General features: G+C 39.5%; 1 protein-coding gene across 2 annotated transcripts; it reads left to right on the forward strand.

The window, feature by feature from the left end:
- The first annotated feature begins 4,670 nt into the window (after positions 1–4,670).
- Positions 4,671–27,796, forward strand: LOC114278508 (pleiotropic drug resistance protein 2). Of its 2 annotated transcripts, XM_028220579.2 has the most exons (22): positions 4,671–4,873; positions 5,047–5,632; positions 5,785–5,905; positions 5,999–6,049; positions 20,192–20,280; positions 20,726–20,810; positions 20,893–21,183; positions 21,302–21,392; positions 21,797–22,697; positions 22,867–23,027; positions 23,218–23,321; positions 23,460–23,625; positions 23,741–23,827; positions 24,169–24,317; positions 24,758–25,090; positions 25,193–25,483; positions 25,580–25,663; positions 25,869–26,002; positions 26,100–26,327; positions 26,664–26,835; positions 26,971–27,225; positions 27,418–27,796. In XM_028220579.2, the coding sequence occupies exons 2-22, from the start codon at positions 5,220–5,222 to the stop codon at positions 27,685–27,687; spliced, it is 4,476 nt and encodes a 1,491-aa protein (XP_028076380.2). In that variant the 5' UTR covers positions 4,671–4,873; positions 5,047–5,219; the 3' UTR covers positions 27,688–27,796. The 2 variants fall into 2 exon arrangements, with proteins under 2 accessions (XP_028076380.2, XP_028076381.2); XM_028220580.2 differs by lacking the exon at positions 5,999–6,049 and having other exon boundaries at positions 4,689–4,873.
- Positions 27,797–27,933: the final 137 nt, after the last annotated feature.

The raw sequence follows: 27,933 nt of genomic DNA on the forward strand, positions 1-27,933 counted from the left end.
TTAGACTTTTTAAGAAATTCATATGCGTTGGACTTTTCAAGGAATTTTTTTTTTATGATTGTTCTTAATGTATTAAAGTGTTATTATGAGGGATAATAATCATATGTGTTGGGATTTTTCAAAAAATTCATGTGTACTGGATTTTTCAAGGAATTTTTTTATTCTTATTCTTAATGCATTATAGTATTATTATAAGGGTAAGACTTGGGGTTGGGAGAAGTTAATAAATGCTAAGGTTTTTTTTAAAAAAAAAAAATCAAAAAATCAAAAAATTTAGATTGAAATATTGGAGCTCCCACAAGACTTGGGGTTAGAAACCCCATTTTCCCTAATATATACTAGCCTATCACCCGTACTATGCACGAGATAATTATAGATATTTATATTTGTTGTAGATTTTTTTTAATATATAAATTATGTTTTTTAAGATTTTTTATAAAAATAATTTAACAATCTTATCACTAACCATAGTATATGTGAAAAGTTGAAAAGGGTACTGCAGTAACTATACACAGATTGTATCTATAATTATTTGTATGAGGGGATTTTAAATGTTGATCAGGGGAGTTTGACCAAATCAATAAATGTAGGTGTGTGGATTGAAAAAAGTTAATAAATGCTGATCAGGAGATTTTAACCAAATCAATAAATGCTGAGTTTTTTTTTTAATAAAAAATTTAGAAAATTTAGATTGAGATATTGAATCTCCCACAGGTCTTGGGGTTAAAAATCCAATTTTCCTTAAAAACCCCCTTGAATGTTTATGTTTATCTAATTTCAATCATATTAAAAAATTAAATCATAAACAAAAGGAGATAATTTCAATCATACAAATCACATTTTTTTTAATGCTATCTAACTACAATCACATTTTTTTCATAATAAAAAAAATAATTCAAAAAAAGGACCATTAAAATAGTAAATAAAAAGATTATTTAGTAGCATTGAACAAACGACAATCACATTTTTCTTTTTGTGAGTGTTTATGTTTATCTAATTTCAATCATATTTAACAAATCAAATTATAAATAAAAGGAGATAACTTCAATCATACAAATCACAATTTTTTTAATGCTATCTAACTACAATCATATTTTTCTCATAATAAAAAAATAATAATTGAAAAAAAGAACCATTAAAATAGTAAATAAAAATATTATTTATAGCCATTGGACAAACTACAATCACATTTTTCTTTTTGTGAGTTAACTTCAATCATATTAAAAAATAAAATTATAAACAAAATGAGATAACTTCAATAATACAAATCACAATATTTTTAATGCTATTTAATCATCATCAATAATTAAAAAAATCAATCACAAATTAAGTCAATTGATAATTAAAAAACATAATAATTTATTTTTCAAAAAACATAGTGGGTTAAAAATATCAATTACAATTTTTTTGGGTCAAAATACAATCTAATCATCATTAATATTTGGTATATTATGTGACTCTAATGAGTACAATCCATTTTGTTTTTCAAAAAACACAGTGAGTTAAAAATCAAATCACAAATTAAGTGAATTGATAGTTAAAAAAACACAATAATTTTTTTTTCAAAAAACACAGTGAGTTAAAAAAATCAATTGTAATTTTTTTTTTTCAAAATACAATCTAATCATTATCAATAATTGGTACTTTAAAAATCAAATCAGAAAAAAATCAAATCAAATCACAAATATTTTTTTTATATATAATTGTAATGAAAAATCATTAAAGCAGTAAATAAAAGATTAAATCACATTAAAAAAAAAGAACCATTGAACAAACTACAATCACATCATATTTTTCCCATAATAAAAAAATAAATAAATGAAAAAAAGAACCATTGACTAACAACAATCACATTAAAAAAATAGAACCACTGAACTAAGTACAATCACTTTTTTTTCTTCGTAAGTGTTTATGTTTATCTAACTTCAATCATATTAAAAATAAAATTAAAATAGTAAATAAAAAGATTAAATAACATAAAAAAAAAACATTGAACTAACTATAACAATCATATTAAAAAAAAGAGTCATTGAACAAACTACAATCACATCACATTACAATCACATTTCTTTCTTTGTGAGTGTTTATGTTTATTTAACTTCAGTTATATTAAAAATAAAATTAAAATAGTAAATAAAAAGATTAAATAACATTAAAAAAAAATCTTTGAACTAACTACAACAATCATATTAAAAAAAAAGTTATTGAACAAAGTACAATCACATCATATTTTTCCCATAATAAAATAAATAAATGAAAAAAAAGAACTATTAAACTAGTTACAATCACATTTAAAAAAAATATAATCATTCAACTAATTATAATCACATTTTTCTCTTTGTGAGAGTTTATATTTATCTAACTTCAATCATATTAAAAAATCAAATTATAATTTTTTATTCGCTAGAAAAATCACAAATATTTTTATGCTCTGTCTAACTACAATATTAAAATAGTAAACAAAAGGAAAAGTCAAGAAAGAGAAAATAAAAAGAAGACTTACTGTTTGCATACGTGGTCACTGAAATTGAAAGTGTAGAAGTGAGAAGTCAAGAAGGAGAAAACAAAAAGGAGACTCACTGTTTGCAATAGGTATGTGAAAAGTTAAAAAGAGTGTGTGTTGGAGAAGTTAAAAAGATTTGAAAGAATTTAATAATTGCTAAGTTTTTTTTATAAAAAAAATCAAAAAAATTAAGAAATTAAGGTTCAAATATTAGAACTCCTACAAAATTTGTAGGTTAGGGATATATATAAATAAATAAATAGATATAGATATAGATATTCATATTTGTTTTAAATTTTTTTTAATATACAAATTATTTGTTTTGGAAAAGGTACTGCAGCAATTATGAGAGAAGTCAAAAAGTCTTGTGGGTTGCGAGAAGTTAATAAATGCTGAGGTTAATTTTTTTTTTTAAAACAAAAAATTAGAAAATTATGATTAGCATATTGGAGCCCCCACAAGCCTTGGGGGTCAAAAACCCCCTTTTGCTTAATATATAGTATAGACTAGCATATCACCCGTGCTATGCAAGGATTGTGTTTACAATTATCTATATATGTGAATAGGGATTTTTAATTTTTTTTAAATGTCTTATTTTTTTCTTTTTTTATATTATATTAAAGTTTAATATTTTGATAATAATCATATGTGTTGAAATTTTTAAGGAATTAAATGTCCTTTTTTTATTATATTGTATTAAAGTTTAATATTTTGATAATAATCATATGTGTTGGACTTTTTAAGATTTTTTTTTATGCTTGTTCTTAATGTATTAAAGTGTTATTATGAGGGATAATAATCATATGTTTTGGGACTTTCAAGGAATTCATATGTGTTGGATTTCAAAGAATTTTTTTTTTATACTTGTTCTTAATTCATTAAAGTGTTGTTATGAGGGTAAGATATGGGAGTTGGGAGAAGTTAATAAATGCTAAGATTTTTTTTTAAAATCAAAAAATCAAGAAATTTAGATTGGGAGATTGGAGCTCCCACAAGGCTTGGGGTTAAAAACCCCATTTTGCTTAATATATGGTATAGGCTAGCCCATCACCCGTGCTATGCACGGGATAATTGTAGATATTTATATTTATTTTAGATTTTTTTTAAATATATAAATTATGTCTTTAAAGATTTTTTATAAAAATAATTTAATAATCTTATCACTAACCATAGTGCATGGGAGAAGTTGAAAAGGGTACTGTAGTAACTATACACGGATTGTATCTATAATTATTTGTATGAGAGGATTTTAAATGCTGATCCGATGATTTTGTCAAAATCAATAAATGCAAGCATGTGGAAAGACGTGTGGATTGGAAAAAGTTAATAAATGTTGATCAGGAAATTTTGACCAAATCAATAAATGTTAATTTTTTTTTTTTAAATAAAAAATTTAGAAAATTCATATTGGGATATTGAAGCTCCCACAGGCTCTGGGGGTTAAAAATCCCCTTTTGCTTAATATATAGTATAGATAATAATCATATATGTTGGATTTTTCAAGGAATTAAATGTGTTTTTTATTTTATTTTATATTATATTAAAGTTTAATATTTTGATAATAATCATATGTGTTGAACTTTTCAAGGAATTCATATGTGTTGGACTTTTTAAGGAATTTGTTTTATGCTTGTTCTTAATGCATTAAAGTGTTATTATGAGGGATAATAATCATATTTGTTGGGACTTTTCAAGGAATTCATGTGTTGGACTTTTCAAGAAATTTTTTTATATTTGTTCTTAATGCATTAAAGTGTTATTATGAGGATAAAACTTGGGGGTTGAGAGAAATTAATAAATGCTAAGTTTGTTTTTTTAAAAAAAATAAAAAATAAAAAAAATTAAGAAATTTAGATTGAGATATTGGAGCTTCCACAAGGCTTGGGAGTTAGAAACCCTATTTTCTTTAATATATATATATATATAGATTTAACATAAAACTAAAAAATCTATCTTATTCTTTTATAATTAAAATAAGAATAATATTATATGTATCAATTAATATACACATTAATATATTAAAAGATGATATGTCATTATTTATATGATTTTAAATATTTATAACTTATATAATAAATATAATCAATAATAATATCATAATATTAATTAATACACTAATATATACAATAATTAATACATATAAGACTACTACTGTTAAAATAACATCAATCTAATACAAACTCACAAGCACTTCAAGATGTTCGCATTTTCACTAACACCATAATGTTCCACACATGCAAAACACGCAGCGCACTCTTTTTCCACTCTCTCCCTCTCTGTCTTCCCACTCTCCCTCATCTTTATCTCTCCACCAAAGACTTCCCATCTTCCGCATGACCATCTTACCACCATGAAACCAAATCATCTAAGGTCAGCCGACCATTCACTCACACATATTCGATCTGCTCTCTATTCTCCTCATCATTTCTACACACACACTCACACACACACACACAAACATATATAATCTCATATGTATAGTATATAGAGGAAATATATATCGTATATACTATATTTCACATTTTTGTTATTTTGTTTTGAAGGTGGTTGAGTTGAGACCGCGGTACGTTGAAGTCATTCCTATCCTATGAGATTTCTAAATCTTCCGGCTGCCGGAATGTTCAAAAAAATCAGAATTCTCCGGTGAAATTATCTGTCGTTGTTGATTTGGTGTTGACATAAATTTCAATCTGAAGGAGGTTTCCGGCGGGTCGTAATGGCGGCTGCGTTGGCCGGAGACGATCTGGCGAGATTGGGGAGCAGCCGGAGGAGTTTGGGAGGGTCGGGAAGCCGGAGGAGTTTGGGGGGATCGGGAAGCCGGAGGAGTTGGGCGTCGGCGAGTTTGAGAGAGGTATGGCAAGCGCCGCCGGATGTATTCCGCCGGAGCGCTCGACAGGAGGACGACGAGGCGGAGCTGATGTGGGCGGCGATCGAGAGGCTCCCGACGTACGACCGAATGAGGAAAGGGATGCTATCCAAAGTACTCGATAACGGTAAAGTTGTGAGTGATGAAATAGATGTCACCAATCTCGGAATGCAAGATAAACAACTGTTGATGGAGAGTATACTCAAGGTTGTTGAAGATGATAACGATAAGTTTCTTCAGAGACTCAGGGACAGGACAGATAGGTTAACTCTCTCTCTCTCTCTCTCTCTCTCTCTCTCTCTCTATATATATATATATATATATACATGTATATAGGAGTTATTGAATTGTGAGATTTTGGTTAAGAAAAATCTTGGTTTGATGTAGTTGAATTTTGTTATGATTGACACAACAGAGTGGGAATTGAGATTCCGAAGATCGAAGTGCGGTATGAAAATTTGTCAATTGAGGGAGATGTATATGTTGGGAGCAGAGCACTTCCTACTCTGTTTAATGCCACCTTGAACGCAATCGAGGTATGCTTTCCTTTTGGATGAGATTATCTCAATTTAAAAATCTGATTTTTTCTTTTTTTAATTTTTTTTGTGGTCCTCCTTCCACACACGCAGATGTCTGGGTTCGACATTTTTAGAATCTTGATTTTTCTCGGAAAATTGCCTGTGAGTAGTATGAACCATGGCTCTATGAGTATCATTGAATAGTTTTTCGTGTGTGGAATGAGGGTGCGTTTGATTGAGTCCAGATCCCCTCCTTGAGCCCCTCCTTTATTCCCTCCTTGCAAGGGCCTTCGGGTCTACTTTGAGACCCAGTTTTGATAATTCGAACCGTTCATATTTTTAGATTTATTCAGTATATTATACCTGTAAGAAATCAAGTTGATCGGATATCAGAAAGTATACGTTTAGAAAATTGGGACTACAAACTATTTTTTAATAAATAGTTTTTCGAACACATACTTTATGATATTCAATCAACTTGATTTTTTACAGGTATGATATACTGAATAAATCTAAAAATATAAACGGTTCGAATTATCAAAATTAGGTCTCAAAGTGGGCCCGAAGGCTCTACAAGGAGGGAATAAAGGATCGAAATGAAAGGGAGGATCCAATTCGTGTTTGATTAGGTGGAAAAAGAGGACTATTTATTGATGTGATTGTAATTTGAAAGAAATAGGTGGAAAAAACAAGTTATATATTTAATCCAACTAAATAATCCGGAGGATTTATAGTCCTAAAATTTAAGTCCAATAAATTTTAATCTCTATTATTCAATCCATGTAATCAAACACATGCTGAGTGTAGAGCTCACTTTGACTCGAGTGGGATTCCTGTGGAATGAGTGTACAGCTCACTTTGACTCCAGTGGGATTCCTTTATTTGGGTTGTGTTAAATATGACAATCAGTCGACTATACCAGGATCAAGAGCTGTGGAAGCTATGATGTCCCTGTGAAACTTCTTTTTGTTCTAATTTAAAAAAAAAAAATTAAAAATCTTAATTTGACCCTTATGCTAAGGTTTACGGGCAGATAATTCAATAATTTATTTTAGGATAAATTATAAACATATTTTTTAAAATTTATTTAAAATATAGATTGATAATGTTGTTCGTCCTGGGTGGATGAGTCGAGCTGGTCCAAGCTCTTCAAGCTCCGATTCAGGCAGATGGTTCCACCAGATGACCTGCACGCAAGTCCAAAGGGGAACGGGATAGTCCCCCAGTGAACCCTCCGGCGAGCGAATCAGTAGAGGAAGAAGGAAATATATATAGAGAGAGAGAGGGAGAGATAGAAAAGCTTAACCTTCCTCTTGTCTTCCATTCTTGCTTATATCCTTTGGTAATCATTTCACTGTCCCTTGTGACGTGCCCCGTTCCGCCGAAAGCCTGTGCCGTAGCTTACCTTGTTCAGGGTGAGGGGGCTCTGTTCCGACGGGGAGGTGTTGTCGTAATAAATGCTGTGATGGGCCGCATTAATGGTGATGTGTTGTGGCAATAACTCTGCAGATCTTTGTCTGCTGATGTGGCCTGTGTTTCACCTGCCATGTGCCCGAATGTCATTGGCCCTCCATGTCCAGATGGCCTCTAGCTGTCCTGGGCTTTGCCAACCGGGATATGCTATGGGTCCCAAGCGATGGGTTTGGGGTTGTTTGCTGTGGGCCGTAAGCCTAGTGGGCCTATCCATGTCAGTAGTCCCCCATTTCCGAGTGCAGCTTTAGCCCAACGAAGGGAATAGTAATAAGGAAGAGAAATGCGAACCGAGTGGAGAGGCCGACCGTTGGCTGTGCCGACCGCAAGGGTGACCGAGCGGAAGAAGCTGACCGTGAGGGTGGCCGAGCGGGAGGGGCTGACCGTGAGGGTGGCCGAGCGGGAGGGGGCGACCGTGAGGCGTGCCGACCGCGAGGTGGCCGAGCGGGAGGGGTCGACCGTGAGGGTGGCCGAGCGGGAGGGGTCGACCGTTAGGCGTGCCGACCGCGAGGGTGGCCGAGCGGGAGGGGTCAACCGTTAGGCGTGCTGACCAGGACGGCGCGGGGCTCAAAAAGAGAGATGAGGGGTGGTGGTGCCATGTGATGATGCGAAATGGAAAGGACAGGGGTAAGGGGAGGGGACAGTGCATCGTGGCCATACACGTGGTAAAATCGTGGGGGAAGTGAAGCGTTGGAGCAGAAATGAAATGATAGGTCACAAGAGAGGGTTTTGAAAAGGCGGTTTTGGCGGTTGATTTGAAAGGTTTTGAAACGGGCGAAAATTAATGTGGATCCATGGAATACGGGTAAACCGTGGGTTTTTGGTATGATTCGTTTCACCTACCTTTTAACAAAAAATAAAAATACCCAAGTGTTAACTCCGTCATTGCGCACGACACACTTGTGCAACATTTTCTCAACTTCCTTGCTCCTGCGTCAGAAGTGATTCGTAAGCGAACCCTAGAAATGGCACAAGAAGAAGTGGTGAATGTGAGGGTGGATCCTTTGGGAGACGATGATGTAGAAGAGCTAGTGGCGCGATACAGAGCGGAGACACGAGTGGTGGGGGTGGGGGAACCGGTGGGACAATCGCAGGCGTCGGTCCTGATATTGGCCCCAAGGCCAATAAGCCAGGTAGAGCCGGATCAGTGGCACACTAAGGCTGACAAATCCACAATTACTGCGGCGGATTTGGAGGCTATCAGGGAAAGATACCAGATTTCGGCAGAGGTGGAGTTATTGCTGCCAACATCAAGGAAAAGGCCGTTTGATGCGAGGCCAGGGGAGTTTTCCCTTTACGAGGAGGCGCTAAAAGGTGGGTTGAGGTTGTCACTGCTCCAAGTGGTGGTTGACGTACTGAACCGTCTAGAGGTAGTGCCGGGGCAATTGATGCCCAATGCATGGAAGATTCTGCTGGCCTGCGCGAGCGCGTGGCCCAAGGCGAATGGAGGGGAGGCCATGGCGGTAGACGAGTTCTTTTCCTGTTACAAGGCTTTGGGGCAGCAAGAGACGTGGGTCACCCTACAGGCAGTGATGGGGAGGGGATTGGTAGCGGGGCTGCCGACATCGATCAAGGGGTGGCGGCCACGGTGGTTCTACGTGTCTGCTAATGGGGGACTGGGGGTGCGCACCATCTGGAAGGTGCCCATTAGGTCGGTGGAGTCAAGACTGGGGGCGGTGGCGGAAGAGAGGATGAAGAGGGTGAAGGAGTGGAGGGAGAGAGAGAATGGCAAATGGGACGAGCTTGTTCAGCCGTCCGCGCTGTTTGAGGCAGGGTTGGGACCGCAGCCGAGGGGAGGGGATCTCGACCGAGCAAAGTTGGAGGCGAGAAGAGAAGTTCAGGAGGCAGAGGATCAGGCTATACTTGCCAAAGCCACGAAGTTGAAGGAGGTGCGAGGAGACCGACCACCTCAACCGATCGCGCGGGAGAGGATCTGACCGCGCCCAAGGCCGCTCGGGGGGAAGGACTTAAGTAGTTTTGAGCCACGACCGCCCCCAGTAGATCCTGTAAAAGAACAGGCCAGAAGGGAGGGGGAGGCTCTGAAGAAGAAGAAAAAAAAGAGGAGTGCCCCAGAGGAACCTGCAGATGAGACTGGGGCCAAGAGGGCTAAGGTGGCCCCAGCTGAGGTGGAGGTCCCTGTAGCCAAGGATACCCCAGAGGTGGTGGGGGTCACTCCAACACCGGAGGTTGTGGAGACTGCCCCAACAGAGCAAGTAGGAGTTGGGTTGACCGAGGGTGTGCCGAGCGGGGGGAGCAGACCCAAAAGGGCCCTGCCTCCCAGGAAGGAGGGGTCCGTCTGGCTACGGCAATCTATCACGCTCGCGCGGTAGCTGGAAGGTTGGAGGGAGAAGGAGGCCCAGCCAGGGCGGGGGCAGACCGCTTAGTGAAGATTGTGGAGGAGACAGCTCTGCGCTCGGCATCAGGATATAATGAGGCTGACCTGCTGAGGGGGTTATGCTCCGCCCAAATGGAGGTAACTACCTTGGCAGGGGCCCTTCTAAGGAAGGTAGGGGCTGCCAAGTTAAAGGCTGAAGAGGCCAAGGCCTAGTTGGCCAAGTTAAAGAAGGAGAGCGCCGACTGGAAGACTGCCCATGCTGAACTGCAAGCAGTCAAGTTGGAGCTGGAGGACACACACCGTAAGGTCGTGTCGCTCGAGTTCCAATTGGCTGGCGAACAGAAGAAGTTGGGGGAGTCTGAAAGAGACTGCGCTGTTGCGATTGAGCGGCATGAAGAGGCCATGAGTAGCAACGAAGAGCTGGTCAGGCAAAAAGATGAGGCAGATGCCAGAATTGGAGATCTGTTGAAGGGGTTGGAGGATGAGCGCGTCAAAGCAGATGAGGAGAAGGGGAGGCGGATGAGGGAGTTGAAAACAGAGAAGGCGAAGGCGATGGCGGAGATGGAGAGTCTGAAGAAGGGGGTGGAAGAGGAGAGGGCGATGACGGCTGCTGAAAGGGGGACCCTGCAAAGAGAGCTGGACGAAGAGAGGGCGAAGGCGGCTTCTGAGAGGGCGACCTACCCTGATCTGTGCGTCGCAGCGGTGGAGCAATACAAAGGGTCTCCCGAATTTCAGATGGCGGTAGATGCCGCAGTCGCCAGGAGTCTGGCTGGGCAAGAATCTGGGGGGGTGGGCCCATCAAGGACGACTGTTGGAGGTAGGACAGAGGTAGAGGTGATTGAGAGCTTCCAGCAGTCAGACTTCTACAAGCACGAAATGGCCGAGTTCTGGGACAGCGGTTGGAAGATGTTCAAACGCAGAGCTGAAGAGCTGTTCCCACACTTGGACCTGAGTAGTGTAACGATAGGTGAAGATGATGTGGCCCAGACCCCCCTGGACGAGGGCATTGAAGAAGAAGAGCTTGTGTCCAACGAGGAGGAATAACCAAGAAGAAGAAGAGCTGTTCAATCTTTGTGTTTGTTTTTGTTTTTTGTTTTTTGTTTTTGTTTTTGTTTTTGTTTTTGTTTTTGTTTTTTTTTTTTTTGTAATGAACTAGTGTACACATTGTAAATGAATGAATGAATGAATGAATGAATGAATGAAGAATTTTATTGTAATGAACTTGTGTACAAATGTTATTTCGTTTATGTTGTCAGTTGACTGTGTGGGCCTGTATTGTCTAAAATGAATGAAGTCTTGTTAGAAAAACTGGTCATAAACATTGTGCAATAAAAATTTCGTGCAAAGTTAAGTTTGAAGTTCCTCCCTGCAGAGTGAGATTGGAGTTGTATGAAAATTGAAAAGGATGATAGTGGGTGATTGAAAAATTGGATTAGGAAATTGTAGAACATAATATTCAAGTGGGGTTAGTACTTCCAATTTAATAAGTACGGATGAAGAATCCACGGATATAACTAAACAGTTAATTTTAAACTTGTAGAGGAGAGATTGTAGAAACAAACTGGGTAGGGTGGTAGATAATCTGATTAGTAAATGAAATACGTGAGAGCATGTTTGGAATTTAACTAGGTAAAAACGTGGTCCTGGAATTGTGAATAAGCTTCAAAATGTGACAAAGTGTTAAAAATGTGGTCCTGCTTGGCTTTGAAGTGCTCAATCTGGCTGAGGCTTTGAGTGCTCGGTCTGGGCGAGCCTTTGAAGTGCTCAGTCTGGCTGAGGCTTTGAGTGCTCGGTCTGGCCGAGGCTTTAAAGTGCTCAGCTTGGTTGAGGCTTTGAGTGCTCGGTCTGGCCGAGGCTTTGAAGTGCTCAGTCTGGCCAAGGTTTTGAATTTTCGGTCTGGCCGGGGCTTTGAAGTGCTCAGCCTGGCTGAGGCTGAGTGCTCGGGCTGGCCGAGGCTTTGAAGTGCTCAGTCTAGCTAAGGCTTTGAGTGCTCGGTCTGGCCGAGGCTTTGAGTGCTCGGTCTAGCCGAGGCGTTGGGTGCTCGGTCTGGCCGAGGCTTTAAAGTGCTCAGCTTGGCTGAGGCTTTGAGTGCTCGGTCTGGCCGAGGCTTTGAGTGCTCGGTCTGGCCAAGGCTTGGAAGTGCTCAGTCTGGCGGAGGCTTGGAAGTGTTCAGCCTGGCGGAGGCTTTGAGTGCTCGGTCTGGCTGAGGCTTTGAGTGCTCAGTCTGGCCGAGGCTTTGAAAGTGCTCAGTCTGGCTGAGGCTTGGAAGTGCTCAGCCTGGCGGAGGCTTTGAGTGCTTGAGGCTTTGAGTGCTTGGTCTGGTTGAGGCTTTGAAGTGCTGCGAGTGAAAGTGTCATGGGAGTGACATATAGACAATTGAATTATGAAAGCTGAGAACTTCAGTCAGAATTTGCATTACGTATTAAAGAGGAAAATACAACAATATTGACAATACAAAAGTATGAACTTATTGATAGTAACGCTTCAAATGTTCCGCATTCCAGGGATGAGGGAGGTCTCGGCCTTCCATGTCTTGAAGTCGGTAAGTGCCTGGTCGTGGTCGGGCTTTCACAACGTAGGGCCCCTCCCATTTGGCTGCCAGTTTGCCCTCAGTTGGATTCTTTGTGGCAAGAGTCGCTTCTCTCAAGACAAGGTCCCCTACAGAGAACTCTCGTGGTCGAACTCTGCGGTTGTAGTGTGTTCTCATTTTCTGCTGGTACGAAGCCAATCTAACAGCAGCAGTCTCTCTGAGCTCTTCGATGAGGTCCAGGTCTGCTCGACGGAGCTCTTCGGTTGAGGCGATATCCGGATGTAAGATCCTGGGGGTGGGCAGACCGACTTCGACTGGAATAACCGCCTCAGCGCCATATGTTAGGCAAAAAGGGGTTTCCCCAGTGGGAGTGCGAGCAGTGGTTCGGTAAGCCTAGAGTACATTTGGTAGTTCCTCAGCCCAAAGGCCTTTAGCAGCTTCGAGCTTAGTTTTGATGATTTTCAGAAGGGAACGGTTGGTGACCTCAACTTGGCCGTTTGCTTGGGGGTGACCGGGGGAAGAGAAGCATGGTTGAATCTGGAGATCTGCACAAAATTTTCTGTACTTCGCGTTATCGAATTGTTTGCCGTTGTCAGAGATGATGGCTTGAGGGATGCCAAATCGGCAAATGATCGATTGCCAGATAAACCTGGTGGTGTTCCGCTCGGTGATTGTGGCAAGGGGTTCAGCCTCGACCCACTTGGTGAAGTAATCAATGGCGACAATCGCGAACTTGGTCTGGCCGTGACCAGTGGGAAGTGGACCAACCAAGTCGATCCCCCATTTGGCAAACGGATAAGGGCTGCAGAGTGTGATTAACTCTGTAGGAGAAGCATGGGGGATGTTGGCGAAACGTTGACATTTATCGCATTTGAGCACGAAATCGGTCGCATCCTGATTAAGAGTTGGCCAAAAATACCCAGTACGGAGTATCTTTTGGGCAAGGGACCTGCCGCCTGAATGATTAACACAAATTCCCTCATGGATCTCCTGCATTACATAGGTTGCTTGAGCTGGATTGAGGCACCGTAGATATGGTCGGGAAAAGCTGCGCTTGTACAATATACTGTCGACAATGATGTAATTGGATGCTCGGGATCGGACTTTGGCTGCCTGCTGTTGGTCATCTGGGAGTGTCCTTGTGGTCAAGAATAGGAGAATGTCGGATGCCCAAGGGATGGGTTCGTTTTGGATGAACTGTACAGCTTGCAGGTCGGGTGAAATGGCCGGGTGGTGTAGATATTCGAGGCGGACATCATGGCTGAGATTAGGATGGTCAGCAGAGGCCAACTGAGCCATCTCATCTAATTTGGAGTTTTCCACCTGAGGAATGTGCCTGATGTGGAAGGTATTGAAGAGGCGAGCAAGGGGGAGTGCCATGTCCCTGTAAGCTCGCATTGTGTCTTCCTTGGCATCGAAATCCCCCGTCATCTGACCGACGACGAGCTGGGAGTCGCTGAATACTCGAAGGTGGCTGACCCCAATGTCCGTGGCAAGGTGGAGTCTGCTATCAATGCCTCATACTCGGCCTCATTGTTGCTTGCTTCAAACAAGAAACGGAGGGCATATTTGAAATAGTCGCCCTCGGGGGAGGTGAGGATGAGGCCGGCACCACTTCCTTCTCTTCGAGACGAACCGTCGACATTGAGAGTCCAAGAATGAGGATCTTCTGGCTCTGTTGGAGTTGGTGGGAGCGAAGGGGTAGTGGTCGGGGTCGGATTGGTGAACTCCAGGATGAAGTCAGCTACAGCCTACCCCTTGATTGCTGTCCGAGAGCGGTAGGAGATGTCGAACTGGCTGAGTTCTACTGACCACTACATCAGTCTACCTGAGAGTTCTGGTTGCTGCATGACCTTTTTCAGGGGCTGGTCGGTGAGGACCACTATGGAGTGGGCTTGGAAGTATGGGCGGAGTCGTCTGGAGGCAATGACCAAGGCCAGGGACAGTTTTTCTAATAAGGGGTAGTTCTGCTCCGCTCCCCTGAGAGCCCGACTGATGTAATAGACCGGCCGTTGGATTGAGCCATCTTCTCTGAGGAGAGCTGCACTGACTGCGTTGCTCGATACTGCTAAGTAGAGGAAGAGGGGCTCGCCCGTGATTGCTTGGGAAAGAAGGGGAGGGTTGGCCATGCATTGCTTTAACTGTTGGAAAGCCTCTTCGGATTCAGCTGTCCATTCAAAAGTCTGCCGAAGAACTTTGAAGAAGGGTAAGCACTTATCTGTTGCACGGGAAATGAAGCGGTTGAGGGCCGCCACTCGGCCAGTGAGTCTTTGAACTTCTTTGAACGTCCTAGGCATCTTAACCAAGGTCTTGATCTTCTCAGGGTTAGCTTCAATGCCGCGCTGACTGACCATAAAACCCAAAAAATTTCCAGATCCTACGCCGAAGGCGCACTTCTCTAGGTTGAGCTTCATTTGGTACTTGCGCAAGGTGGCGAAGGTCTCTCGTAAGTCAGTGAGGTGATTGGAGGAGTATTTGCTTTTGACTAGCATGTCATCGACGTAGACTTCCATATTCCGGCCTATTTGGTGATGGAAGACGGCATTAACCAGCCGTTGATAGGTGGCCCCGGCATTCTTCAACCCGAACAGCATTACACAATAGTGGTAGGTACCTCGGTCGGTAATAAATGATGTGTGTTCCCGATCAGATGTGTGCATCAGGATTTGGTTGTACCCAGAGAAGGCGTCCATGAAGCTAAGCATTTGATGACCGGCCGTGGCGTCGACCAGCAGATCTATGCGGGGAAGGGGGTAGCTGTCTTTGGGGCAAGCTCGGTTCAGGTCAGAGTAATCGACACAGAGTCGCCATTTGCCATTGTGTTTGCGGACGAGGACCACGTTGGACAACCATCTAGGGTAGTCCACATTCTTAATGAATTGGGCCTCGAGGAGCTTGTCAACTTCTGCGGCTATAAGAGTGTTGCGCTCCGGGTGGAAAATGCGTTGCTTCTGGCGGTGGGGTCGAAAGTGGGGTTCGATGCTGAGGCGATGGGTTATGAAGGAGGGGTCAAGGCCTGGCATGTCAGAATGGGTCCAGGCGAATACATCTCTGTGCTCGATCAGGAGAGCGGTGAGGTCGGCCTTGGCTTGGGAAGGTAGTTGGCTGCCAATTTTGGCGATTTTGATTGGATTGGTGGGATAAATGTTAACTTCAACAAGTTCCTCCATGGGTTCACCTCTGACCAGCTCGTCCTTGTCTCGGACATCAAGCCCTTCGATGATCATGGCCTCTTTTAGCTTGACTTCTTTGAGTGAGGCGACATAACACTCCCTTGCCACGGTCTGTTCTCCTTCGACAGTTCTGACACCGAGATCGGTAGGAAATTTGATGGCAAGGTGATAGGTGGATGTGATGGCTTGGAAGGCGTTTAGGGCTGTGCGGCCAAGGATGATGTTGTAAGCAGAGGGGCAGTCGACCACAAGGAAGGTGAGTAACTTAGTGGTCTGCCTCGGGTGTTCGCCAATGGTGATAGGTAGATCGATGGAGCCGATGGAGGTCACACGGTCGCCGGTGAAACCGACCAGAGGGGTTTGGAGAGGAGACAAGCTTTCTTCCCCAATCTTGAGCTGGCGGAAGCAATTGAGGAAGATGATGTCTGAAGAGCTGCCGTTGTCTATGAGGACTCGTCTGACCTTGTAGTTGGAGAGGATGGAGGAAATGACAAGGGGGTCATCAAGTGGGTAACGGACTCCTGCACAGTCGGTGTCTGTGAAGGTGATGGGTTCGATCCACTGTTTTGACTGTTTGGGAGGTCGGTCCACCGTCGCCACTGCTTTGTCTGAGCCCTGCCTGATTTTTCTGAGCTCTGCCTTCTGAGCCGAGCGGGATGGTCCCCCGCAAGCAAGGCCGCCTGAAATGACTCTGATTTCTCCGACTGGTGGAGGGGCATTACCTGGAGGCCGAGGCTGTGGTGGTGGGCGATCGTGGCTTTGGTTAGGTGGGGCTTGATTGCAGGGTGGTGTATGTCGGCGATTGTTCCTGGGAAGGTCGGTTCTTTGCCTCTATTAAGGGCGGGTGTCTGTGAATCGGTTGAGGCGGCCCTGACGTATGAAGGTCTCGATCTGATCTTTGAGGTTGATACACTCGTCGGTGGTATGGCCATGGTCTTGGTGGAAATGGCAGTACTTGGACTGATCTTTGCGACTGGAGGGGTTTCGTGAAGGCAGGGGCCACTTGAGGGGGTAGTCCCGCTAGATCTGATTGAGGACGTGTTCCATGGGGGAGTTGAGTGGTGTGTACCGCTCGAACCGACCGGGCGGTCAGGTCGGAGCCGACCGGTCGGTCATTATAGTGGGGTGTTTGGCTATTATACTGGGCGGTCTTGGGTTCTGAGTCTTTCCTCTTGTCTCTGGGGGTCGGATTTTTAGGGGTCGGCTCTTGCCGAGCGGCCAGGGAATCTTCAGCATTCATGTATTTCTGGGCTTTGGATAGTAGGGCTGCCATGGTGGTTGGAGGGTTTTTGGAGAAGGAGAAAAGAAAATCGGACGACCGCATGCCGGCCATGAAAACCGTGAGGATGACCTTGTCGTCATTCTCTGCTACTTGAAGGGCTTCGGTGTTGAAGCGGGTGACGAAGCTGCGGAGCGACTCCCCTTCGGTCTGACGAATGTTAAGGAGTTGGGTGGCTGGGCGTCTCTGACGCTGGGCTCCGATAAAATGGCTCAGGAAAGAGTCACTGAGGTGTTGAAAGGTGGAGACGGAGTCCGCCGGTAACTGGCTAAACCACAACCGAGCTGATCCCTTCAGTGTCACTGGAAAAGCTCGGCACATGATCTCGTCAGGGAAAGCATGGAGGATCATGAGGGTGCGGTAGGTTTCCAGATGGTCGACTGGGTCCGTCGTGCCATCGAAGGAGTCAATGGTAGGCATTTTGAACTTGGCGGGCAATGGTTTGTCGCGGATGCAGGCAACAAAAGGCGAGTTGGCGGTGACTGAGGGCTTGTGCTGAATGTTCTGCATGACCCCTTGTAGTTGGAGCTTCATAGCTCGGAGTTCAGCGTCCCAGAGGGGAATGTTGTCGCCATGGTCGGTCAATGGAGGCTGGACACTACTGGCTTCTCCCTCGGGGGCTAGTGCTACGACTGACGGGCGTGGAGGTGGGGGTGGTAGGCTCATATGTGGAGGAGGAGGGGGTTGTAAACCTTCTGGGTTAAGCGGAGGGGGTTGTGGAGCAGTGTGGCCCGGAGTTTTTTCTTGGTTGGGTGGAATATCTGGAGGTGGAACGGGGAGGTTTCTTTGGAGTAAAGCACTGATCAGGGCCTGGTTTTGCTCGGCCATGCGGTTAATGCTGTTAGTGAGTTCGATAATGTATTGTGGTGGGTTGTTTGGATGGGAAGGGTCTGTTTGATGATCGGCGGTATTATGGTGAGAAGTCATGGACCTAGTCGTGACCATACACCTGGACGGGTGAGAGGAAAAGGTAACGGTGAGAAAAGAGGGCTCCGGCGATAGTGAACACAACTAGCGCACGAATAAACCACAAGTTCCCACAGACGGCGCCAACTGATAATGCTGTTCGTCCTGGGTGGATGAGTCGGGCTGGTCCAAGCTCTTCAAGCTCCGATTCAGGCGGATGGTTCCACCAGATGACCTGCACGCAAGTCCAAAGGGGAATGGGGTAGTCCCCCAGTGAACCCTCCGGCGAGCGAATCAGTAGAGGAAGAAGGAAATATATAGAGAGAGAGAGAGGGAGAGATAGAAAAGCTTAACCTTCCTCTTGTCTTCCATTCTTGCTTATATCCTTTGATAATCATTTCACTGTCCCTTGTGACGTGCCCCGTTCCGTCGAAAGCCTGTGCCGTAGCTTACCTTGTTCAGGGTGAGGGGGCTCTGTTCCGACGGAGAGGTGTTGTCGTAATAAATGCTGTGATGGGCCGCATTAATGGTGATGTGTTGTGGCAATAACTCTGCAGATCTTTGTCTGTTGATGTGGCCTGTGTTTCACCTGCCATGTGCCCGAATGTCATTGGCCCTCCATGTCCAGATGACCTCCAGCTGTCTTGGGCTTTGCCAACCGGGTTATGCTATGGGTCCCAAGCGATGGGTTTGGGGTTGTTTGCTGTGGGCCGTAAGCCTAGTGGGCCTATCCATGTCATAGATTATCTCATATATTTTGAAAAATTATAAATACTCTTTTGTAAGAATTTTTATTAATAGAATTAACTGAAAGATAAAATTTCTAACTGCTTTCTTATGTAATAATAAAATTACCATAATTATTAATTGAAATATATTTCTAACATTATTAAAAACTATTAATTGATTTGATGATTTATTGATAAAAGAGGCTATTTGCTATGAAATGAGAATCTTGAAGAGGGTGGAATGTAATGTTTAAAATTATATGGGACAATTCATATTTTAAATAAATTTCAGGAGTATATTTGTAATTTAACCTTTATTTTATAAATTTTTTTGTACATATCATCTTTGAAAAAAATTAGATCTATCCAATAATTGTAATTTTTTTATTTTATTGCATTTGTTTCAAAAAAAAAAATGAACGGTTTATTTTCGAAAAAATACTTATTCACATCTATAAAAAGAAAAAAAAATACAAAAAACTTGTTTATTTTTTGGGAGACAAATGCGATTAAATGAAAATGTTACGATTATCGGATATACCTTATTTTTTTTTATGAATGATACACACGAAAGACTTTACAAAATAAATGATTTAAACCATCAAAATAGAACTCATGATGACCTCCTACAGACCCTAACATAATGGTTAAGTTCAAATTTGAACTTAAAAAGAACTTGAATCCTTTTTTATTAAACGTTTGTGAGAATTAATTTTTTTTTTTCTCATTTGAATAATTATAAAAAAGTTTGTGTTAATAAGAGAATAAGCAGTTGTACTTTGTATCAAGAGACTCAATTTTGTTGATATGATTTATTTATGAGTCATTTTAGAATACACATCTCTAAAAAGGTATGAACCATGTGTAAGTTGTCATAACTATAATTCTTTTAAGTAATAATTAAAAATGACAATGAGTTATAATTAAACACGTATAATTAAAGACATTTTGATTATAATCAAGATAATAATCACTATAACTTATGACCAATAGCACAATGAGGTATAACTAATACCGCAATAAGTCATAATTACATCATAAATAACACCATAATAATTTATAATAAAAAATCACATATGTCATAAGTATGAGATATGTAATATACAATTTACCATTATTATTTAGAAATGGACACTTGGGCTTGTTTTTATTTTATGTGTTTTACGTTATATTTTAAAAGCATAAAAAAAAAACTTGTTATACAATTTATTTTTGAAAACAACTCTTATGATTTTTCATTTTGGAAATTGCAAGAAGTTCTTTTTGGATTTTTAAAAATTATTTTCATAAAAAAGTAAAAACAATGGATATTTTTTAACTTCTTATTATTTTGTTTCTAAGCATAAGAATAAGAATAAGAATAACAAAAACGAAGAAAATGAAAACAAAAACTATAAAGGCCTTTAGAAATTTTTTATTATGATTTATTTTGGGTTAAATATACCAATAACCCTTAACTATTAGCCAATTTCAGTTTATCCTCTTAATTATGAATTTGTATATTTCCACCACCTCAACTATAAAAATGCAGAACTTCCACCCCTCTAGAAGGGGTCTTGGTGTAATTAACCACTTGTATTTCATTTTTCTTAAGAAATTTTGAATGGGTAAAATTTAAACCATTCAGAAAAAATAAAAATGAATCAGTAAATTTACGTATCTTCATTTAGATTGAAGTAAACAAGAAAACGATATTACTAAATCTTTGCTTTAATTGTCAAGCAAAATTTATTACCTTATATATATATATATATTTATCAGTTTCATGTTGTTTGATGCTCCATGAATAATGTTACTATAAAAAGAAGATTTTACATTTCCATAAGTTTTGTGCTTTACTTTGGTGACTTACTAACATTGTTTTTGCCTGTTGTGAACAACAGAGTCTTCTTGGACTAATTCGGCTTGTCCCTTCTAAAAAGAGAAAAATTCAAATACTTAAAGATGTTAGTGGCATTGTGAAACCTTCAAGGTAAATTTTAGTGTTAAGTGTGTGTATTTTTTTATTTATTTATTTATTTTTCATGTTAGAGTAGGAGAAGTAATATTGCCTATGCAAAAATTTTCAAACGTTTACAAAATTGCGGAAGCAATATTTGCTGGCGTAAAATACGAGTTTCCTATGCATTTTGACATTGATAAGAAGGTAGCATGAAAAAGTATTTTGAATTCTGTTATTTTACAAACTTATATGGTGAAATTTGCCTTTCAATTTTAGTTTTCTTTTTAATAAATAATGCAAACTAATTTACCTTTTGGTTGTTTGTATTCCAAATATTACTGAAACCATTATTCCACACATATTTTTCGTTGTTTTTATTGATTACCACGATTAGTTGTTTTGTTGAAGTAGGTAATGTTAATCTATGTTCTATCACTCCTTTCATGTTTGTAATTACTGATATCATCATTTTCAGGATGACACTGCTTTTGGGTCCACCAGGCGCGGGGAAAACAACATTATTGCTAGCACTTGCAGGGAAGCTTGATAAGGATCTAAGGGTGTGTTTCTTATTTTCGGTTAATAATTTTCTTTGTTAATAATTAGTGTGTTTGGATATTGATGACTTGGAGCTTTGAACAGGTATCTGGAAAAGTTACATATTGTGGTCATGAGTTGAATGAATTTGTTCCTCAAAGGACTTGTGCTTACATTAGTCAGCATGATCTTCACTATGGAGAGCTGACAGTAAGAGAGACATTGGATTTCTCAGGACGCTGTTTGGGGGTTGGCACAAGATATGAAATGCTCGTGGAGCTCTCTAGACGAGAGAAAGAAGCAGGAATTAAACCAGATCCTGATATTGATGCATTTATGAAGGCCACAGCAATGTCGGGCCAAGAAACCAGTTTGGTTACAGATTATGTTCTCAAGGTTCAATGATTAAATTTCAAGCTGTTACATTTATTTTTCTATTTTAGGAGTTCATTTTTAAAAAACAAAAAGCAAAAACTTACTATTAACAAACTTACTATTAATGAACTTATAACAGATACTCGGATTGGATATTTGTGTGGATATTATGGTTGGCAATGACATGAGAAGGGGCATATCTGGTGGACAAAAGAAACGTGTGACCACCGGTATGCTTTCAAATCTAAGAAGGGATATATTTATTATTCTTCTTGTTTTCATATGATTTCTAGAAATGGTTCAAGCATGATTTATTCTTCATTTGTAGAAGCAATGCCATTTGTCTTCAGTTTTAATGGCATTAGACATCTATTTAATTGATAGATTCCTAATAGTTTTTAGTTGCTGCAAATACTTTTCCACATCTTGTGTCGAAAATATCTATTGTCCACTTCAATTTTGCTACATGCTGGTGATTATGGTGACCTGTGTTATATGTGCTGCTATTTTCAAAATCAGTCTAGCTTCATTTCATCACAATCTTTTATTTGTTTTTCAATAGTTTTCATTGCTTGTTAGTTTGCTTTTGTGCTAATTCACCTGTCTAATACCTTTTTGGTTTAACTAAATTCAGGAGAGATGTTGGTTGGACCAGCAAAAGCTCTTTTTATGGATGAGATATCAACCGGGTTGGACAGTTCTACCACTTTTCAAATTATCAAGTTCATGAGGCAAATGGTTCATATAATGGATGTGACCATGATCATCTCTCTCTTGCAGCCAGCTCCCGAGACTTATAATCTATTCGATGACATCATATTACTTGCAGAAGGTCAAATTGTTTATCAAGGTCCACGTGAAGATATCCTCGAGTTCTTTGAAGTAATGGGTTTCAAATGTCCAGAAAGGAAAGGAGTTGCAGACTTTCTCCAAGAAGTAACTTCAAAGAAGGATCAAGAACAATATTGGTGCAAGAAGAACCAACCTTACATATATGTCTCAGTTTCCGAATTTGCTGAGGCCTTCAACTCATTCCATATTGGTCAACAACTAGCAGCAAATCTTAGTGTTCCTTACAATAAATCAAGAGCCCACCCTGCTGCATTGGTGACAGAAAAGTATGGTATCTCCAAAAGGGAACTCTTCAAGGCATGCTTTGACAGAGAGTGGCTACTAATGAAGCGTAACAATTTTGTATATGTGTTCAAGACTACCCAGATAACAATCATATCATTGATAGCCATGACTGTGTTCTTCCGGACAACAATGCCATCTGGCACCTTGGTAGATGGAGGAAAGTTTTTTGGAGCTCTTTTCTTTAGTCTTATGAATGTGATGTTTAATGGGATGGCAGAGCTTGCGATGACTGTTGTTGTGCTACCTGTCTTCTATAAACAAAGGGATTTTTTTTTCTATCCTCCATGGGCTTTTGGCTTGCCAATTTGGGTCCTTAGGATACCTATTTCATTCGTGGAATCAGGGATATGGGTCATTCTTACGTATTATACAATTGGTTTTGCTCCAGCTGCGAGCAGGTAAGAGTGGTTCACATGTTCTTGGCTCTTCCAGTGGTAGTGTTCTTGTCAATGTCATTATTCTGCATTAGAAATTTATTCTTCCCGCTCTGCATTTAGTGATTGCTGGTAACTAATTATTTCTTGTAATTAGAGTTTATTTCATTGACAAATCCTTCATCTCTTTCAGGTTTTTCCGACAGTTCCTGGCATTCTTCAGTGTACATCAAATGGCTTTGTCTCTGTTTCGTTTTATTGCTGCATTGGGGAGAACGCAGGTTGTTGCAAGCACTTTAGGCACCTTTACCTTGCTAATGGTTTTTGTGCTTGGAGGATTTATAGTTGCCAAAAGTAAGCTGTTGATATATACGTTCACTTTGAGCCTTTCTTGTAATTAGAATGAGCTTTAAATTAATTAATTGGCTACATCACATGTTGAATATTGCTTGACATTTGGTCAAAAGTCATGGATTTTTTTATGAGATTGCTTATGTTAGATGATCAGAACATTACAATAATTTATTTATATTTGTGATCGCAGATGACATTCAACCATTTATGATATGGGGTTATTATATTTCTCCAATGATGTATGGACAGAATGCAATAGTTATGAACGAATTTCTTGATAAAAGATGGAGTGCCGTAAGTTCTCTTTTATGGTTGGCTTGTGATCTTTACCTTTTTTATTTTTAGTTCAAATGTTGCTTTTATTTTCTGGTTTGTCATTGTAGTTCACGTTGTAGCCTCATAAAAAATTTTACATTTTTTTTTTTAATGCAGAACAACACAGACCCCCGAATTAATGCTCCTACAATTGGGAAAGCCCTTCTTACCACAAGAAGCTTCTATAAGGATGATTACATGTTTTGGGTTTGCATTGTAGCACTTATTGGGTTTTCTCTTCTCTTCAACATTTTGTTTATTGTAGCGTTGACTTTTTTGAATCGTAAGTCATCTCATCTAGTAATTTGGTTTGGGTTTTTTTACTAGAAAAATGGAAATTCTTTGTTGAAAGTAGAACTCTTGGATTGACAACCCTGTTTGTGGATTCTCTGTTTCAGCTCTAGGTGGTTCGAAAGTTGTAGTCTTAGATGAAGATAATGAAAATAAGAATAAGAAATCATCCTTTGGACAAATGACATCTGAAGGTTCGAGTCTGTACCTTTGCCTCTTGTTGATCTTTACTTGGTTACCTCTTCTTCCATTCCTTATACTGCTAATTAAGTTAACATTTAGGTTACTAGTTACTAATTGTACAAGCTTGGAGGAGTTAAAATCCATTTGTTTAAGTTGTTCAACGAGTCTCATGAGTCCATCTCTTTGATCATTTTTAAAGTTCATGGTGAGTAGAGTTGCATTGTGTGTGTAATGATGGAAATGAAGCTGGGATACCAAATGTCCTAGACTATGGAATGACATCTAATACATTCCAGTTGTGTCAAAAATGTTCTACTGGTCTGAATTTTGAAATCTTGTGAATGATTTACAGGTATTGATATGGCAGTGAGAAATGCTTCACAGGGTAGTTACTCAAATATTGGTGCCTCTGGTCATTCAACAAGAAAAGGAATGGTTTTGCCCTTCCAACCCCTTTCACTTGCATTTAGCCACATCAACTACTATGTAGATATGCCTGCTGTAAGTCAGTCATAATAAGAAGATTATTGTCATGTGCTTACATGAACACTTTTTTGTTTCTCTTTTTATAGTTTTTTTTTATTATTATTCTTTTTCTTTTATTCTTGATTTGAGAATCAAGGTATTTAGGTTAGTGAAACACCATTCTTTTCTAATCTGAGCAACTTAATATCTAGTGAATGACCTCACTTCTTTATTCTCTTGATTAAAAAACCCTATATTTTGCATACTTAAATAAACATATGGCACTTTTGTTTGTACATTGAGTAGCTTTAAAATCAACACAAAAATACAATTTGATGTTAACCTTTTTTTACCAATTTACTTGAATGAGTTGAAATTTTGTTTTTTTTTGTTTTTGTTTTTGTGTTTGTTTTTTTGTATTTTGTATTTTGTTTTGTTTTGTTTTGTCTTGTTTTTTTTTTTTTTTTTTGTACTAGGAAATGAAAAATCAAGGAATCAAGGAGGATCGCCTTCAACTCCTACGAGATGTTAGTGGTGCTTTCAGACCAGGAATATTGACAGCGCTTGTAGGTGTTAGTGGTGCTGGAAAGACCACCTTGATGGATGTGTTAGCTGGAAGGAAGACCGGCGGATACATTGAAGGAACTATTAGCATTTCGGGTTACCCAAAGAACCAATCAACATTTGCTCGTGTTAGCGGTTACTGTGAACAGAATGACATTCATTCACCATATGTCACTGTTTATGAATCTCTTCTATACTCAGCTTGGCTTCGTCTTTCTTCAGATGTAAACAAAAAAACATGCAAGGTATGTCACTTAGTAAACGTCCCTAGAATCTTATGAAGTTTAAAATTTAATTTTTAAAAATTTATTTTACTTTTTTTTTCTTCCCTTCTTTTTGTTACTTAGATGTTTGTTGAAGAAGTGACAGACTTGGTTGAGCTTAATGCGATAAGGAATTCTTTAGTTGGCCTTCCAGGAATTAATGGCCTTTCAACGGAACAAAGAAAAAGGTTGACAATAGCTGTAGAATTGGTTGCTAACCCATCTATCATTTTCATGGATGAACCAACATCTGGCCTTGATGCTAGAGCTGCAGCCATTGTTATGCGAACTGTGAGAAATACAGTAGACACAGGTAGAACTGTGGTGTGCACAATTCACCAACCAAGCATAGACATTTTTGAATCTTTTGATGAGGTGTGACTCAATTTTTCTAAATTGTGTTCTTGAAGTTTGTTTGTTTTGTGATTTTTCATCATATTATGCATAGACTAATTATTGAGCTTGTTATAGTTACTTTTGATGAAAAGAGGAGGTCAAGTCATTTATGCAGGACCTCTAGGTCGCAACTCTCACAAGCTTGTAGAATATTTTGAAGTGAGTATATTTGTTTTGTGTGTTTTTTTATTCATTTTTGTATGAAAGCAATTTTTAAAAATTGAAAAACAACTTTTTGATGTTACTTAAATAGTGAGATTGTTTTCAAAAGAAAATTTTGAAAACTATTCACCAAGCAATGGTGTTAATTTCGTACTACTCTGAATATTTTAGTATGGATTAATATATTTATAACCTGGCACAGGCTATCCCCGGTGTCCCCAAGATTAAAGATGGTTACAATCCTGCAACATGGATGTTAGAGATTAGTGCTCCTTCAGTTGAGGCTCAAATGGATGTGGATTTTGCTGATATTTATGCCGATTCCTCTCTTCATCAGTAAGCAAATTAGTTATTTTTTTTAATTGTACCATCCATATACTGAATACTTTGTTACAAAACTGTTCTTAATATCTATAAAAAAAAACTCTTTTAGGAGAAATCAAGAGCTTATTGAAGAACTCAGTACTCCACCTCCAGGTTCCAAGGACCTATACTTCCCGACCAAGTACTCCCAACCATTCATTACTCAATGCTCAGCTTGTTTCTGGAAACAACACTGGTCTTATTGGAGGAACCCCCAGTATAATGCCATTAGATTCTTCATGACAATTGTCGTTGGGTGTATATTCGGTTTTACTTTCTGGAACAAAGGACAACATACGTAAGTCTTTAATTTTTTCATTTTTTTGTTTGAATTTTCTCTGTTTCACAAAAATGTAGCCTATGCCCCAAATTTCTAGGACCTGAAAGGAGGTGTGTTTTGTAAGACCCCACAAAAAAATAGATGTATGTGAATACTGGCATTCTAGATTATAAGTTGCAATTGGGAGACTAATAGAGTAGCATACCATTCATTCGAGTTTTGGTATTTTATCAAAATAAAATTTGAAATATCCAACACTTCATAGCTTGCATTATTAAATGTATTTTTATTTTGTTGTTTGATGAAAATTGGATATTTTTGTAACTAATATTGACAAAAAAATTTTGCTGACAGAATTAAACAACAAGATCTATTGAATCTTTTGGGAGCTATGTATGCTGCTGTTGTCTTCCTAGGAGCCACTAATGCTAATACAGTGCAATCTATTGTTGCTATTGAGAGAACAGTGTTTTATCGTGAAAGAGCAGCTGGGATGTATTCAGAATTGCCTTATGCATTTGCTCAGGTAACAACAACAAGAAAATTTTTCTTAGTATTTTCGAGAGAGAAAATGCAAATATTTTCTTAATATAGTGATAATAAGCTTACTGTTTCAACTAAAGCAATGTCCTAAATTTTCTGATATTTTTAAATTCTGCAGGTGGCTATAGAGACATTATATGTTATAATTCAAACAATGATATACAGCCTTCTTTTGTACTCCATGATCGGGTTTGAGTGGAAGGTTGGCAAAGTCTTGTGGTTCTACTACTTCATATTGATGTGTTTCGTCTACTTCACATTGTACGGCATGATGGTTGTTGCATTGACACCGGGCCACCAAATTGCTGCCATTGTGATGTCCTTCTTCATGAGCTTCTGGAACTTATTCTCCGGTTTCCTTATTCCCAGGCCAGTACGTCAATTTTTTGCCTGCTTCAGGCTCTAATTCTGAGGAAAATAATACAGCACAAATTTTTTATATAGGATCAACACTGCATATTGTGCACTTTTTCTATGAAATATTTTGTGTTTATAGTATTACTACAGTTTCTAACCACAAAATTGTTCTTTTGCTTTATAAATTGACATATTTCAATTATTGCAGCAAATCCCAGTCTGGTGGAGGTGGTACTACTGGGCTTCTCCAGTCTCTTGGACACTATACGGACTTGTGACCTCTCAAGTGGGTGACAAAAATGCTTCCCTTGAGATACCGGGAGAGGGTAATGTGCTTCTAAAGAAATTTCTTGAAGATTACTTTGGTTTTAAGTATAGCTTCCTACCAGTAGTTGCAATGGTCCATTTGGGTTGGGTCATCTGCTTCTTCTTCGTCTTTGCCTACGGCATCAAGTTCCTTAACTTCCAAAGAAGATAACAAGCTTTGGTTCCAAAAAATGGTGCTTTTCTAAATTATGTACGAAACTCGAAATTAGATTATGTAATTACTCAGGAGTGAGAAAATGAAATATGTAGTCATTACTCAACTATTTTTTTTTTGTTGTTGTCATTTTTCTATCTTTTTTTTGTTTGCTCAATGTTGTGTTATTATATATATATTTTTTTTGTGACTTGGATTGCTTTTGTACTGCACCAAAATAGAAGTTATACAAAATGTTTGGAT

This window comes from Camellia sinensis, chromosome 10, assembly GCF_055761805.1.
Source record: "Camellia sinensis isolate YWXY chromosome 10, ASM5576180v1, whole genome shotgun sequence".
Lineage (NCBI taxonomy): Eukaryota > Viridiplantae > Streptophyta > Magnoliopsida > Ericales > Theaceae > Camellia > Camellia sinensis.